This window comes from Podarcis melisellensis, assembly GCF_964234715.1.
Source record: "Podarcis melisellensis genome assembly, chromosome: 14".
In the NCBI taxonomy this organism is placed as follows: domain Eukaryota; kingdom Metazoa; phylum Chordata; class Lepidosauria; order Squamata; family Lacertidae; genus Podarcis; species Podarcis melisellensis.
This window is the reverse complement of record NC_138546.1, coordinates 14,894,104-14,911,231: the sequence shown is the minus strand read 5'-3', so window position 1 is coordinate 14,911,231 and position 17,128 is coordinate 14,894,104. Positions and strand designations below refer to the sequence as shown.

At 44.8% G+C, this 17,128-nt stretch overlaps 1 protein-coding gene across 4 annotated transcripts in view; it reads right to left on the bottom strand.

The window, feature by feature from the left end:
- Nucleotides 1-17,128, bottom strand: part of SNX29 (sorting nexin 29) — a 199,543-nt gene that overhangs the window by 104,663 nt on the left and 77,752 nt on the right. For all 4 annotated transcript variants that reach the window (XM_081887979.1, XM_081887982.1, XM_081887981.1 and 1 more), the window contains one exon: nt 1,672-1,788. In XM_081887979.1, coding sequence (XP_081744105.1) covers nt 1,672-1,788 — 117 coding nt within the window. The remainder of the gene's footprint in view (nt 1-1,671; nt 1,789-17,128) is intronic.

Genomic DNA, 17,128 nt, shown 5'->3' with positions numbered 1-17,128 from the left:
AGATTGCCAATATCCTATGATATGCTGGTTGTTTCCAATAAAATTATTGCCCAGCTATGGATTTTTAAGGGCTGCCCCACTACCCCTTATGGACCAACATGATTACCTTTGCTTTTTAAAGCAACCGTATTAGTTGCCTGTGGCAGTTTTCAATTTCTTGCTTGCCTTGGGCCATTCGAGTTTTGATATTCTTCCTTTTCTCAAAACCAGATCAGACCATCTCAAGTTTTGTGTTAGCCAAAGTAGGATGGACTGCATTGTGACATCTAATTTTGTGAACTTGAATCACCACGGATGTGTTGTAGATTACTCACTGTAGAAGAATGAGCACAGCTGCCCAGTCTCCTTTGCATACAGGGCATTTGCATTCATATGGGTGTAAATAAAACTGGCAGCTCAATAGATTTTGCTGCCACACTTGCCAGATTAACACCAGCAAAATATATTTGTGTTCCCCAGTGAGAAGATAGAAAAAATTCCTAGAAAGAGAAAGCTGTCTGTGGTTATCAAAGCCTCCCACACCCACGTGTCTCACTGCTATTTTAATTTTTCCACCTCCCCCTTTCCTGCCCTTGCTGAGAAATTTGGGAACTGGTAGCAAACGCTTGTTTTAACAGCTGCTTATACAACGTTATCTGTTAGACACAGATTACTTTATCTTTAACCTCTTTCAAAATGTCTTATTCTCTACTTGGATAAATAAAGCCAAATGTTCAAAGAAATGACTTTTGTATATATAAATAAAAGCCTCACATTTGAGCATCTGCACACTTATAAATATTTTTTATAGAACTGTGAAGCTGGAAGGGACACCCAAGAGTCATCTAGTCAAAACCCCTGCAATGCAGGAAATACAGCTAAAGAATCCCTGACAGATAATAAATAATTAATAATAATATTCTTTTATTTATACCCCGCCTGTAAAATCACAATAAAAACGTAATAGGAGAGGGGGGGGAGATTTTTTTAAAAAAAAAATACAGGTTAAAATACAATTTAAAATGCAGCCTCATTTTAATAGTAGCCCATACTTCAAAACCATAAGGGAAGGGAAACATAAGGGTCAGACTGAGTCCAAACCAAAGGCCACGTGGAACAGCTCTGTCTCTTGCGACAGAGTGTTCCACCAAGTTGGGGCCAGTACTGAAAAGGCCCTGGCTCTAGTTGAGACCAATCTAACCACCTTGCGACTTGGGACCTCCAAAGTGTTGTCATTTGTGGACCTTAAGGTCCTCAGCGGGGCATACCAGGAGAGGCGGTCCCGTAGGTACGTGGGTCCTTCCAACCTCTGTTTACGAATCTCTAAGGAAAATATCCAAAGGCCCATCTACTCCATCATCCTCTTTTCACAGTGGAAGCAGGACCTGAGCACAACAGCACCCTCTCCATTTGCAATTCCCAGCAACTGGTATTCAGAGACATACTGGAAGCAAGAACACAGCTGGGATGGATAGCAGCCATTAACAGCTTCATCCTCCAGGAATTTGTCTAAACAAATTTGTGGCCACCACTGCCTCCTGCAGGAGTGAGTTGAACAGTTTAGCAGTACATTCTTTTGTCTATCCCGAACTTTCCAATGTTCAGCTTCAAAGGCCCTTTCTAGGACTTCAGTCTGGATAAACAGATCGAGATTACTATGCGTATTATATTCTTTTTTAAAAAAAAACCTACCGGTCCTCTCAAATCAATGAGTTCCTGTCTCATCTGATTCACAAGAGCTTCTTTAGCCATCAAAGCGCGGTGCAGCCTCTCGTTGAATTCAATCAGTTCCCCGTGCATCTCCGCCACCTGGAAAACAAGCAATACCATTTATTTATTTTTGAAAGCCACTTCGTTTTTATACTGTCAACAAAAGAAACGACGTTAGTGGGCAGCAAATATACTGTAAGTACATTCTGCACACAGTGGCCAGGCTCCCATATAACGCAATAAGCCGTACTATGGCTTAGTGAGAATGTGCAAGTTTGCTGGAGAGGTGCTCACAGTTTCCTTTTTTGCTACTGCACAAAGATGAGCCAATATTGTATACCATCCAAACCAGGGCTTCTGGCTGAGTTCTTTCCTCGACAGACACAGAGTGCAGAAGAATGTAGAAACTGCCTTATATCAAGTCAGACTACTGCGTCCATCCAGCTCAGTACTGTCTACACCAACCAGCAGATGCCTCTTCGGGGCTTCAGGTAGGAGTTTCTCCCAACCTTACCCGGAAATGTCAGGGATTGAACCCAGGATTTCCTGTGTGCAAGGCAGAAACTCTATCACTGAGCTATGGCCCTTCCTGCCTGACATCCTGCACATCCACGTGGTCCTCAAAAGGAGGAGGACCATAGCGCAGGAGCAGAGTGTCTGCTTCGCGTCCTGAAGGTCCCAAGTTCAATCCCCAGCATTTCCAGATAGATATCCAAGAAGGCTGATCGCCAAAGAATTGATGCTTTTGAATTATGGTGCTGGAGGAGACTCTTGAGAGTCCCATGGACTGCAAGAAGATCAAACCTCTCCATTCTGAAGGAAATCAGCCCTGAGTGCTCACTGGAAGGACAGATAGTGAAGCTGAGGCTCCAATACTTTGGCCACCTCATGAGAAGAGAAGACTCCCTGGAAAAGACCCTGATGTTGGGAAAGATGGAGGGCAGAAGGAGAAGGGGACGACAGAGGACGAGATGGTTGGATAGTGTCTTCGAAGCTACAAACATGAGTCTGACCAAACTGCGGGAGGCAGTGGAAGACAGGAGTGCCTGGCGTTCTCTGGTCCATGGGGTCACCAAGAGTCAGACACGACTAAACTACTAAACAACAACAACAATCCGAGAGGATGCTGTTTGAAACCCCGGAGGGCCACTGTCAGTCAGTGCAGGCAATGCAGGCCAGTGGCCTGACTCAGTATAAGACAGCATCTTGAATTCCTATATTTGGCTCATTCCTGTGTGTGGTCCCTACACCCTGAAAGCAGACAGCTGAACTGAAGAAGTTGATGCTACAATGGCTCTTCGCTGGAACTTACTCATTAACTCATCTCAGAAGGTGGTGGACTCCACTTAAAGGGGTAGGGGTTTAAAACAGAGGTTGGATGGCTGTCAATCATGGGTTCCTGGGCTGTGATTCCTGCATTGCATGAGGTTGGGCTAGATGCCTCTTTGGGTCCCTTCTAACTCTACAATTCTATGTCATGCAGACCAGGCTGCAGTGTTCCCTTGACACCAACCTTTTATTATTACTATTATTCATTTCTATTTGCATTATGCTTTTCTGTTCTACTTAATTGTGTTACGGGGGTAACTTCACAGCCTCATTGGATTTAATTAAAGATAACCTAGTTAATTACTCCGTGCTAGCTTGTTCAGATAAGATCAAGCGTGTATTTATTCCACGCTAACAATTAGAGCATTATGTATTCACACCCGAGTTGCCGCCTGAATAACAGTCCCAGGATGATGGTTCTACCCTGAACCTATGAAAGTAGCTAGGAAGATTATTTAATCAATATAAAACCATATGGAGAAACATTATTATTAACGGTGCATTAAATGATCGTGCCTGTTAGACCATAAGGAATGCCAATCTTTCCTCAGAATTCAAAATCAGGCATGGACATGTAAAGCAGACACCCAGTTCTGAAATTCATGTACTGTATGCAGATTGAACGTTTGAAAAGAAGAAAAGGAAGGCCATTTTCAAACTTGGAATTTGTTTTTGCTCTAGGCCACATGTGAGTATTTCTGATCACGAGAACAGCCTACTGGATCAGACCAAAGCCCTGTCTAGTCCAGCATCCTGTTCTCACAGTGGCCAGATGCTTATAGGAAACCCGCAAACAGGGTCTGAACGCAACAGCACTCTTCCCACCTGGGATTCTCAGTGACTAGTATTCAGAGGCACTGACAGTGGAGGAAAAATGTAGCCATTGTGGCTAGCAACCATTCATTCTGACCCTGGTTTATCCTGTGGGGAGCCTGGTCCTCCAGATATTGGTGGGACTACAATTCCCATCATTCCTGACCACTGGAGTTGCAGCCCAGTAACATCTGGAGGGCCAGCCGTTTCCTGTCCCATCAGAGCCACATGTCACAATATTGCTACTGTACCGTAGCAGCTGATTACTTGTGCTTCAGGCAAGATTTTGAAAACCCCTGCTTCAAAGATAAAACACCAGTCAATTGAAGAAAATCTTTGAACCAGCACGATAATAAATCAGGGGTGCGACAAGAATCTCAAGGACTGATCTCTGCTCTCTTTCACCAGATTTCGTCAGCGCTCTAAAAATGTCTAAACTAGGGCGCACATGAAATTTCTTTGAAAACAAGAGAACACAAAACTCTGAGACAAATGTGCACTCTCTCCCGCTTTCAGCGTAGCTTATTTCACAGTGTGGACAAGAGTAAAAAGCAAGGACCATATACACAGCCCGAGCTTGTTGGAGGAAGGAACATAAATTGTAATTTATAAAACCATAATAACAAGCAGCGGTGAAATCTTGTCTTCGTAGCACCACCATCTCCCTAGAGAAAGCTGTGGGGAACCTGTGGCCCTTCGGATGTTGCTAAACTACAACTCCCATCAGCCCCAACAAGCACGGCCAATGGACAGGAATGATGGGAGCTGCAGTCTAGCAATACCTGGTTCCCCACTCCTGCCCTAAGGGTTCACAGGTTGGAACAGAAGCTATGGTGAAACAGGAGAAGATCTTTCTCATAGCAAAGTGATGCACAGGACCAAGCCGATAGTTAAAGGTGCTTGCTTGGTGGCAGACAACATGTTTGCATGCAAAAGATCCTCAGTTCAATTTCTGGCACTTCCAGGTCGGAAGCTACAGATGGACCTTGGAGAGCTACGGCCAATCAGGTTGACATTATTGAGCTGGACAGACCAAAGTTCTGACCTGACCAGCCGTACGTTCAGCTCACAATGCCTTATTCTTCTCTATCATCTTTTCCCAACCTGATGCCCTGGAGATGCTATTGGGCAGGGGACGTGGGTGGCGCTGTGGTCTAAACCATTGATCCTCTTGGGCTTGCTGATCGGAAGGTTGGCGGTTCGAATCCCTGCGATGGAGTGAGCTCCCATAGCTCTGTCCCAGCTCCTGCCAACCTAGCAGTTCGAAAGCACGCCAGTCCAACAGATAAATTGCACTGCGGCAGGAAGGTAAACGGCATTTCTATGCGCTCTGGCTTCTGTCACGGTGTTCCGTTGTGCCATATGCTGGCCACATGACCCGGGAAGCTGTCTGCGGACAAACGCCGGCTCCCTCGGCCTGAAAGCAAGATGAGTGCCGCAACTCCTAGGCACCTTTGACTGGACTTAACCGTCTAGGGGTCCTTTACCTTTTTTTAACTATTTTTGGCTATTGGGTGACAACTGCTACCAGCACCAGCCAACGTGGCCAATGGTCATGAGGTTTGTAAGCTGAGGCATCTGGAAGCCAGCAAGCTGCGGGGGGTGGGAAGGCTGCTCTGGGCTCTGCTGTTATTCTGAGCATGTCTTCCCTGTCATTGCTCTGTCACTAACTGTGCTATTTCAGTTGACAGTCTCTGTCAAAACATATGGAATGCTACTGTAGCTTTTCGCAGCTTTTGGAAACCCCTATTTATCTCTGTTGAAGCAGGTCTCGTCGAAAGGGACCACAAGGCTTCAGTTCAGGGCAAGCTTGGCACATTTGAATCGCTCATTTCTATTGAGTCAGCAATTCTCTTTCTTTTCAATGTGATTGTTTTCGTCTAAATAAAAATCTACTAGTAGCATTTTTGGAATATACACTGCAGCATGCCGCAAGATCAGCAGGTTCCAGTTACTAAGATAAAGTGATCGGATGTGAAGAGGGGGAGAAGAGAACTTTTCTTATGCAGAGGTAGGAGACATAAATGATTTCCCATCAAAGCAGAACCTAAATTCCCATAGCTGTTTCAAGAAACTACAGCTCTGAAGGAAATCTGATCATTCTATTAAAATCACACATTTTGATCAAACAATCTCAAAACTTTATTAATATTAATGTGAGCCGTGTGCTCCGCAGGAGCCCTCAGTAATCTGACATATTTTCTATTACACTCAGAAGAGAAACGCCAGCCTATTAGTGTAATATTCAGACAGGAACCACTTGGCTTTACAGCTGATAGCCACGAAAGCCAACTGTTCTTGTGATGCAACCAATTAGCTTGTCAAATTACTCAGGATGGTTATTTCTTTAATAAACTTTGTTTCTGCGGCAATTTCTCTACATAAAGTTGAATAATGCAACAGTGATGGGAAAATAGGCACAGATCTGATTTCATGTGACTTCACACTCACGAATGTTAACCAGGCTGGCTCCAGGCTGCTGAGACTGCTGCCGCCGCCGCCACTGCTGAGGACACCCAGTGCGTCAACTTGGGGAACTGCTGACCCCCCCCCCCGCAACTCAAATCGAGCTGGGAGCGAGGGTGCCCAGCTGATTGCCCAGTGGCGCTGCAGGGCCAGGAAAACTCTGGAGCTGACGCAGGGAGAAGGAGAAGAGGAGAAGGAGGAAGAGAGAGAAAGAGGAAGGAAAAAAAGAGGGGAAGCCCCGACCTTACCGCGCCGCCGCCGCGGAGAGGTAGGAGAGCACTGGGAGGGCAAGGACATGTGACAGAGCCCAGACCCAACCCGAGCCTACTCCACGGTGGCTAGAACTCCAAGAGAGCAGGCCAAGGCCTGGAGGAAGACCACGCAACCGAGGAGACCACACAAGATATAGATAGATATCAAGTGGAAAAACAAGAGTCCTCTGGATGAAAGAGGCTTTGACACTGGCCCCTTCCTCAGAAGCCAGGGGAGTCACGCTCCTTAAAACTAGGAACTAGAACTCACAACTCACCCATCCCATTGGCTGAAAGCCCCTGTACCCATCCAGCCCCCTGGAAGTTCCCAGCAGAGAAGTCAGAGGAGATGCCGCTGGCGGCTACTTTGCAACACTGCATACCCAGGGCCTAAGTCCGGGCATTGGCCCTTCAAATTCTTGCTTAAATTTGCATCTAAGGAGCAAGGCTTGGGCACTCCATAGGGCCACTGTGAAAACAAGCGCCATTGCTCCTGGGTGACTGCACAGAGAGCTGTCCCAGGTCCTGAACTAGCCTCCTATACCTGGAAGCAGCACAGCTGCTGGATTCGTACTGCAGGAATCCAGCCTCCCATAAGGCGTTGTCTGCGATCCCATGAGCTCCCAGCTTTGCCAGAGCAGAATGTCCTCTGCCAACCTTTTCCTGCTTGCTGCTGAGCTGCCAGGACAGATGGCCCCATAGAAATCATACTCAAGAAAATCATTCGGAACGCTGCAACCCAAGCCCTGGAAAGTCCTCCTCCACCTTCCCTCTGGCTTTGGAGCCTTTCCCCAGGCATCACCCACACTTCAAAACACTCCTCAAAAACCATCTTTCCCATGACTCCCTTAGGCACAACCTCCCCTCCAAAAAGACTCCATACCCTACTGCAGGGACAGGGAACATCCAACCCCACAGGCTCCTCACTAAAAAAAGAAAGGAGCACTAAATAATCTACATATCAGGTACAGTGGTATCTCGGGTTACAGACGCTTCAGTTTACAGACTCCGCTAACCCAGAAATAGTACTTCGGGTTAAGAACTTTGCTTCAGAAATCGCACGGCGGCAGCGGGAGGCCCCATTAGCTGAAGTGGTACTTCAGGTTAAGAACAGTTTCAGGTTAAGAATGGACCTCCAGACCGAATTAAGTTCTTAACACGAGGTACCACTGTATGTGTAACAGAATTGAAAATGGAATTCTTCCCATATACCCTCCCATTTCATTGGCTGTCCCCTGCGGTGAATTCTAGGTTATAAGTTGCCTAGGGCAAGGACCTGTCCTCTGGTACATTGTTATGATCATTATTATTTTGATTTATTGACTGGCCTTCACGGTTAAGGTCCCAGGGAAGCTCACAACAAATTAATATGCAATATTGAAAATCTTTTGGCACCATTTAATGACACAGGTAACTCACAACTTACGGGCATTTAACTTGTGTGCATTCAGCTTTATGCTGTTGGCAATGTGTGTATGTGTGTGTGTTTAAAGGAGTAGAAAGGGGGCAGGCAATTCCACCCACCACTGAAATAAGACTTTGGCGATCCCACCCACCACTGAACCTAATGTGCTTTTTGAGGGACTGTGCATGATCCTGGGAAGAAACATGATTGCCTTTGTGCTTTGAGGAACGCTGGCTGGCTGGCTATTTTATCTGAACATGTAATCCACATAGACCTGTTGGTTAGAGTGTGCTGCTGATAACGCCAAGGTTGCAGGTTTAGTCCCCGTAAGGGAAAGCTGCATGTTCCTGCATTGCAGGGGGTTGGACTAGATGATCCTCAGGACCCCTTCCAACTCTATGATTCTATGAGATATCTATGTAATCCTGAAGAAAAATGGGAGGGAGGGAGGGAGGGAGGGAGGGAGGATAAAAGAGAAAGTAAAATAGGAAGAAAAGAAAACCAAGAGTGGCATTATGTTAATCTGAGCACTAGGAACATACTAGTGATCATGAGCTCATGACCCATAGAAAAAACGTACATAATACAATAGGTGCAGTAACAGTAAAGGTAAAGGTAAAGGGACCCCTGACCATTAAGTCCAGTCGTGGCCGACTCTGGGGTTGCGGCGCTCATCTCGCTTTATTGGCTGAGGGAGCCGGCGTACAGCTTCCGGGTCATGTGGCCAGCATGACTAAGCTGCTTCTGGCGAACCAGAGCAGCGCACGGAAACGCCATTTACCTTCCCGCCGGAGCGGTACCTATTTATCTACTTGCACTTTGACATGCTTTCGAACTGCTAAGTTGGCAGGAGCAGGGACCGAGCAATGGGAGCTCAGCTGTCACAGGGATTCGAACAGCTGACCTTCTGATCGGCAAGTCCTAGGCTCTGTGGTTTAACCCACAGCGCCACCCATGTCCCTTGCAGTAACAGTCTTTAAAAGGTTATGCTCCTCACAGGGACGTCATAGATATGATCCAAATCAAGAACAGGCGACATTGCCAGGGAAGGACGATGATAATCAGAATACACGCCTCACGTCTGGATTTCTGAGGCTTTAAGTGCAAATCATAAATGTTCAGGTTAACTTTCTATTTTTAATTCCCCGTGTAATGAAAAAATAGCAACGGCAGAAGATCTAAATTTGCCTGACATGTTGTGCAACTTAATTTACCTGATTTCCTACTATTGTAGTAATTATCACTCACAAGCAGCCAAAGGAGCTATACCAACTCTGGTTAAAATTCCTTACTCTGTAATTACTGAAAATTCCCTGCTGGCATCCATTTTTCCCTTAACCATCAATAAACTCTCACACACTTCCGACTGCTAATTTGCTCCCTGCTAGTTTCCTTTACCTGTAAGATTCTCTCTCTTTTTTAAAAAAAGAAAACGAATAGCTAATTAAGGCTTTAAAAGAATATATTGTAAGCATATATTTTGTTCTTACAACTATGCACTCAACTGAAAGTATTTCACATTTTGCATCTCCTTATTTTGAAAGATCTGAGTAAACTAATAAATAGAATCAACAAGCTTGCAGCAAATTCTGCTTCACAGAGGTGAGAATTTGGGGTTATCACAGGGCACAGTGACTTCTGCCTACAATAAAGAACCTTACAAGCTTGCATGAAAGCAGAGATGCCAAAACTTAGTAAAAGAGAACATACTTTATATGCGTTAATAATAGTCCCCTCTTACTCCTTTTTCATTCCAACAGGCTTTTGGAAACTGACCACTTTTAATGAGGAGGCTGGTGCCGTTGTGTTTCATTAATGTAAACTATATGATTTTAATGGATTTTATATATGTATACAGTGGTACCTCGGGTTACATATGCTTCAGGTTACATACGCTTCAGGTTACAGACTCCGCTAACCCAGAAATAGTGCTTCAGGTTAAGAACTTTGCTTCAGGATGAGAACAGAAATCGTGCTCTGGCGGTGTGGCAGCAGCAGGAGGCCCCATTAGCTAAAGTGGTGCTTCAGGTTAAGAACAGTTTCAGGTTAAGTAGGGACCTCTGGAACAAATTAAGTACTTAACCCAAGGTACCACTGTACAGTGGAACCTCAGGTTGTGAACGTGATCTGTGCAGGAGGCACGTTCGCAACCCGCATAGCTGCGTCTGCACTGGTGCGGGTCGCGATTCGGCGCTTCCGCACATGTGCAAAGTGTGATTTAGCACTTCTGCGCATGCGCCAAAACCCGGAAGTAACCTGTTCCGGTACTTCCAGGTTCGGTGCGGTGTGCAACCTGAAAACGCGTAACCTGAAGCATCTGTAACCCAAGATACCACTGTATAGTCTTCTAACAATATTCAACTGGTTTTTAATGATGTGGAGGGCCACAGGAAGATATTTTTATGTATGTATGTATGTATGTATGTAGCTTTTAATTGCAAATATAACAGAAAGAGAACAACAGCTGACATCAACAGTAGGAATATTCCATTGATCCTGATTAATAGATTAATTAATCTATTAACAGATTAATAGAGGCAGTCCACATAGGTATTTAAGTGACATTGGCCACTACAAGCCATGCATGGAAATGGCAGAGAGATCTTAGAACAAATGGTGCTGGATATTCATCCTTCCAACCTTGCAGTCCCTTTGCTACCAAAAGGCAACACAGAACCCACTTTCGTTGTCTTACGTTCTGATGGCTGCTACAGTAAGACTGCCTGCCTTCTGTCCCACAATGTACGATGTCCATGCACACAATAATTATGCTACCAGCACATGTCCAAATTAGACCAAATTAGACCAGACATTAATCCTAAGGAATGTAAAGTCATCTGCTTTCTGACACAACTCGCATCAGGGCTGCCCTATTTTAAGCTGTAAAAAATGTACACAGAGAGAAAACAGGATGCACTTCCATTTTTTCCTATAGTAAATTAACAATCTGAATAAACATGCTTTATATTTAAATTTAACTTATAAACAAAACCTAAATACCACACAGGTGCCTATATTGTTTGGCTGGTTTGGAAGGCAACCCATAAGTCTGGTGAACAGCACCTGGAACCTATTTTTGAAACAATCTCGTTTCAAAACAGCAAACTACTTAAGTAAAACAACTAAAAATTTAAGGCAGCATTCCATTATTATTATTATTATTATTATTATTATTATTATTATTATTATTATTATTTTGTATCCCACCCATCTGACAGGGTTGCTCCAGCCACTCTAGTACCTTCCACGTGCTGTTAGGCTACAGCTTTTATAACCCATGACAATTGGCCTTGCTGGCTGGGCCTGGCCAGGGAACAGTAGTCCAACATACCCAGAGGGTGCAATTTAGGGGAAGGTCTGATTTAAGGACATGAACACCCTTCTTCACCACCATACAGTGGTACCTTGGGTTACAAACGCTTTAGGTTACAGACGCTTCAGGCTACAGACTCCGCTAACCCAGAAATAGTACCCCGGATTAAGAACTTTGCTTCAGGATGAGAACAGAAATTGAGCAGTGGCGGCAGGAGGCCCCATTAGCTCAGGTACCTCAGGTTAAGAACAGTTTCAAGTTAAGAACAGACCACCAGAACGAGTTCTTAACCCGAGGTACCACTTTACAGGCCTCTCCATCCTCACTTCAGCACTGCCAACAGAAAAAAAAGAGTGATACTGCCTTTTTATTTAGGGAGCGACAGTTCTGAATTTAAAAAGGCACGTCCAAGAAACAGAAGTGACATCTGAGGGTGCAGCAGCTGGCGGATTCTGGCAGAAACAGTGCTGGCCACCAACATCACTGCGAGCATCCAGGCAAGGGAAACTGACACCGAGACGCCTGAGAGGATCGTGTGCCAGAGCTGCGCATCCCTCTGCCAAGATCTGTGTGCCAGAAGTTGGTTCCTACTTAGAAGCCACCAGAGGAAGAAGCACACTTAATGCCAGCCAGGAGAAGATGTTACATACAACACAAGAGCTCCCCTGCTGGTGCCCAATGGACGGCTGCTTCTATCTTTCTCTCCTCTCAAAAGGCAAGCTCCGTGGAGTTGCTTGAAATAATCCAACAAGCATAAGAAACACCAGAGAGATGTGAGGAGAAAAACAGCTCTCCCAGATATCTTTATGCCAGAGACAAAGCGGCAAAAAGTGAAGGGCGGGGGGAATAAATGTGTTTTGAAAACTAAAACTTCATTGGGAAGATGGACTTCCTGGCTCCCGAGGACGCACAGCGCATTGCACAAACACACAGACACACACACAATCAGGGGGCAAACCAATAAATAGACCAAGGCAAATAGGCAGGCAGACCGGGAAGGAATAGCGGAAAGGAAGGCCACAGCGGAACAAAGCAAGAGTGATTCAAGCAGCCTGGAGGCAAGGCCAAGGAACCCTAAGGAGGCTGCCAGCTTGCTGCCTTTCTAATGAAGGCTGTTGGAAAGAAAGCAGAGAAGTTCAAGTGGCCTCAGGCTGAGTCTTCCCTCACTCACACAGAGCGCTAAGTCAAACCATGGCTTAACACAATGTGCAGGCTCCCAGAGAGGAAGGTGCGGCCATAATGCAGGGCCAGGTGTAACAGTTCCCCTAACCATTCCTCCATTCCTGACGATGAAACAAGTGTAGGGAAGGCAGCATCAAATCTAAGTGCTCCTATGGCCCTCCAGGTGTTGTGGGACTCCAACTCCCATCAACCCGAGCCAATGGTCAGAGTGAATTGGAGCTGTAGTGCAGCAATGTATGGAAGGCTACAGGTTCCCCATCTTTACCTTAGTCTTTCCCAAAATAATTATGGGAATTGTAGTTTGTTAAGGATGCCAGATTTCAGGGGGTCCTTCTTCATTGGCGATCACTCGTAGCCCAGTAAGATTGTCTTCCATGAACACGGTTTTAACAATGAGTCTGTATGTGACTGTGGAGGCCAATTCTGGACCCACATGTCCTTCCACAGTGGGGACATTGGTTTCCGGGCTGGAGTTGATCACGGTGTGGATTTGCCAAGTGTGCCTTCCTCTTATTCCCCTCAGAGCTACGACTCCCAGAGTGTTTTAACAGTCAATCCCTTTTACAAGGAAACTCTGGGAACTGTAGATTTATGAGGGAAATACGGACCTCTCAAAAACTCTCAGAACCCTTAACGAACCACAGCTGCCAGGATTCTGTGGGGGACTGTGACTGTTTATATTTAAAGCAGTATCACACTACTTTATAGTGTAGATGCAGCCTTAGAATATTTACTGGTACAGCGTCCTAAGAAAACATGCCAGTCAGGACACGGTGCTGGTTAGGGCTGATGGGAAATATACTGCAAAACATCTGAAGGACGCAGGTTAGGGAAAGCTGGTGTAGAAGATGCATAGATCACTTAAGGTTCTGATGGAGAAGGATGGGGCTGGCCTGTTCAACCATGAAGAACACTGATTTTCAATTATAAAATACAAAGAGATGAGGTGTTGGCAACGGGAAGTGGCGAGGAATCAAGGTTCATTTCCATTTAATCCTAACATTATCTTTATGAGAAATATCAGAGCCAGCCTTATGTTCCTGGAAAAAAGCAACAGCAATTTGTTGCATATTAAGAAGAGCAAGTGGCAAATGGTGCGCAGAGAGACCTTTTGAACATGCAGAGTTCCAAAAGAAAAGAATGACTCATCCTTCGTCTAAGCACCAGCCACACAGAGTGTCCTGAAGGACTCGCCTAAAGACTCTCCCTCTGAATGAGTTTTGAACATTACCAGATGCTCAGGTTAAGAGACAAAGATCACAAGGTTGAAGACATTTCCGAACGTAATGATTTTGGAAATGTGATGCAGCCAAGTCAGGCTATTAACACTTGCATTGCTCTGAAGTCTAAACCTCCAAGCTCGCAATGAGGACAACAGAGCAATCTGAGTTTGCAGAGGAACACGTCATGAGCCTGGGTTCACATATGACACTAAGCTTAGACCACAGCTTGCTTTCTGGCACCACAGCAGTAACAGAGGAATAGGAGAAACCCTGAATTTTGGCAGCATGCATTTAAACAATAGTTTAACTGTGGTTTACGGTGATGTGCAACACTAGCCTAATAGACAGCAAGGTTTAATTTATCACATACCACCACAAACTCTAATTGATGCCCCATGCAGATGCATCAGTCTTAGATCTTACAGAAAACTGACCTGAAAAGGCAGCCTATCAAAATGAAGAATTCTGTTTTATAAAAGCTCTCATCTAAAAGAATGAGGAAATGTCATAGTTCAATGCTAGAGGATGTCTGTTGCGTGTTTAAGGTCCCAGTTCCAATCCTTAGTACATCTGAGACTATTCCGCTAGCCACCAAAGTACCTCTTTGACCTAAATAAAAACAGATGGTTGCATCCAACAAAGTTTTACTCAGAGCGGACTCATAGAAATTAATGAACAAGAAGACTAAGTTAGATCCATTAATGTCAATCTGCCTACTCTGTGCAAAAAATTAGCTGGATACCATCCAAAGGGATCAATTCCTTGAATTGTGCTCAAGTGTCACTCAAATGATTGTCTTTTAAAGAGACTGAATAATTCCTTGAGGCACAGCAGTTCAGGACTAATATTATCATTTGGTGGGTGTCAAATCATCATAATAATGCTAACTGTTATCTTCTCTTGGAGCCTTTTTAATTTATTTGGTCATTAAAAAAACCACAATATATGTTCAAAGAATGAGTTCGCTGCTGGATTAAAGTGAATCTACAGCACACGGACAGAAAACCTTCTAAGATCGTAATTACATTTTAAATTTTCAGTTTAATTATTTAGCTATGCCTATTTAAACCATTACAAGCATTGCCTATAAATACACATAACATGAATATTAAAGACTTAAGAGATCCCCTTTCCTTGAACACAGAGCATATCGCTTCTCCAAAGATTGTGCATCTTAAGAGTGATACTTTTCAGTTTTATAGAAGCAGGAGGTTATGTGTCAAGGAGACAGGGCGGCAGATCTCACTGCCCATCAAAATACTTTGCAAACCTAACAATAAGTACATCCAGGCCCATCTAGTCCAGCATCCTGTTCTTGCAGTGACCAACCAGATGCCTGTGGGAGAATCCACAAGCAGGACCTGGGTGCAAGACGCCATTCCCAGCAGCTAGTATTAAGAGTCCTCCTGCCTAGCACCACCGAATGCAACACAATGGGCTCATGTTAATGAGGAAGCTGACTGGTGCCTGTTCATGCATTATGCAAAACCAGGGGAAGAAGAGGATTGGCAGGGGGGGAAAGGGCTGGAGATATTGCCATATAGACTCATGAACTCACTTCATCTCAAGCAGATCACCCTCTCCTCTCCTGCTATAGTCTTCTTTTTGCAGCAATGCCCACATGGAGAGTTAAGAATTAATTAAGAACTGCTCAGAAACCATGGTGTGAAAGGATCTTGCTTAGCTTCAACCACGGCAAAAGCCCAGGTTGGCCATCACGTATTGGCTCAGAAACATACAGGGAGTCCTCGCAGCTGCGCCAGGATCAATGCTGCACGATCAGCTCGCCTCTAGCCTGTCAGAAATCAATAACTGAACATGCAAGTTACAGGTGGCCTGGTATTGCTCATTTTTGGCATTTTCCTTCTTCCACAGGCAGCTGGTGTTTGCTTGAACTTGACTTTTCAGATACACACTGCGCTGTGGGTTGCCAATGAATTCCAATACACTCAACACGCACCCAATTTCCTGATGTAATTATATGGTATTGGAAGTGCCACCCTCAGAACGATTTATGTAAAACTCCTGATTAGATCAGAGCCAGTTATTGGCCTTCCCTGTATCATTATGATTAACACACTTCATAACTATTTATCTATTGTTCAGCGTGCCACCACACTTTAGCCGTGACAGCTGCGGATCAGATGATATTTTTGTTCAGTTAATTATAAAGCATTCTGCAATAACATATATAGAATTGAAGGAGAGAGAGAGGAAATACATTGAGAGATGTGCACAACTGAAAGATCAGTCTAATCCTGCTGCATGCTAATGGCTATTGCCTGGCCTCCTCTCAGCAAAACCCCTTACGTTTTTCATGAAAATTTATGACTGAAGCCTTAAGAGGCAGAATTTCTGGAAATCTGAAGACATGGACTAAAATTACAAATAATCACAATGCCTGTATTGAGAACCTGAAGCTCCTGAAGTTAGTTGGCTTTGAAAAACTTGCACAAATAAATAAGTAATAAGGGAAGTCACTGAGCCAAGGGGGAGGTATCAGAGAGGCAATGCTCACGGTGCCATCTTTGTCAATGGTGGCATAGGTTGCTCTCCGTGGCACAGAGACACCTTCCCCTAGCTTAAGATGGAGCCTAACTGGGCAGAGATACCCAGGGGACCATGCCTTGGCAACCACCAGGTTAAACCACATTATATGTGGAGTTGCCTTGTGAAGCTCTATGTTATTTTGATGATCAGTCCGAAACAACAGTTGCAAGGCTGTTAACTGGGATTGGCTTTATGGCCACATTACATCCAATGCCTTGAGAAACTGCAGCAGCGACCAGTTAGGTTTCTAAGTCTCCATTCCAAGTGCTGGTCACAAGAAGGGCTGGTCACAGTAACACCCGCTTGCCTCCCCACATGTCTGTCCATACACTAATATCTCCAGAAGGTGCTCTTCTTTAGGCACCCTATTTGAAGTGTGGTGAGTGGCAACTGCCGACCTTCTGATCAGCAAGCCCTAGGCTCTGTGGTTTAGACCACAGCATCACCCGCATCCCCTTCTTTTATGCTACCCTTTTAAAATTATTGTCTCACTCCTTTTTTGTTTTAATCTGGTTTTTTTGTATTACATTTATATACCACCTTTATCTCCTAAGGATCTCAAGGTACATGGCTCTCCTCCTTCTCATTTCATCCCCATAACAACCCTGTGAGCTAGGCTAGGCTCAGAGATGGTGGAGCAGCCCAAGGTCACCCAGCGAGCTTCATGGCTGAGTGGGGATTTGAACCCTGTTCTCCCAGGTCCTAGTCCAACACTCTAACCATTGCACCACATGGGCTCTGCTCTAACTTGAATTCTTTATAAGCCAGGAACTTGTTGAAGGTGAAGCATAAATCAACACACACACACACAAACACACACACACACACAAACACACAACTATAAAAGGAATAAGGAGGATTTTAATACAACCATTATGACCTCTATTCAAACCCTCCAATTCTTTAC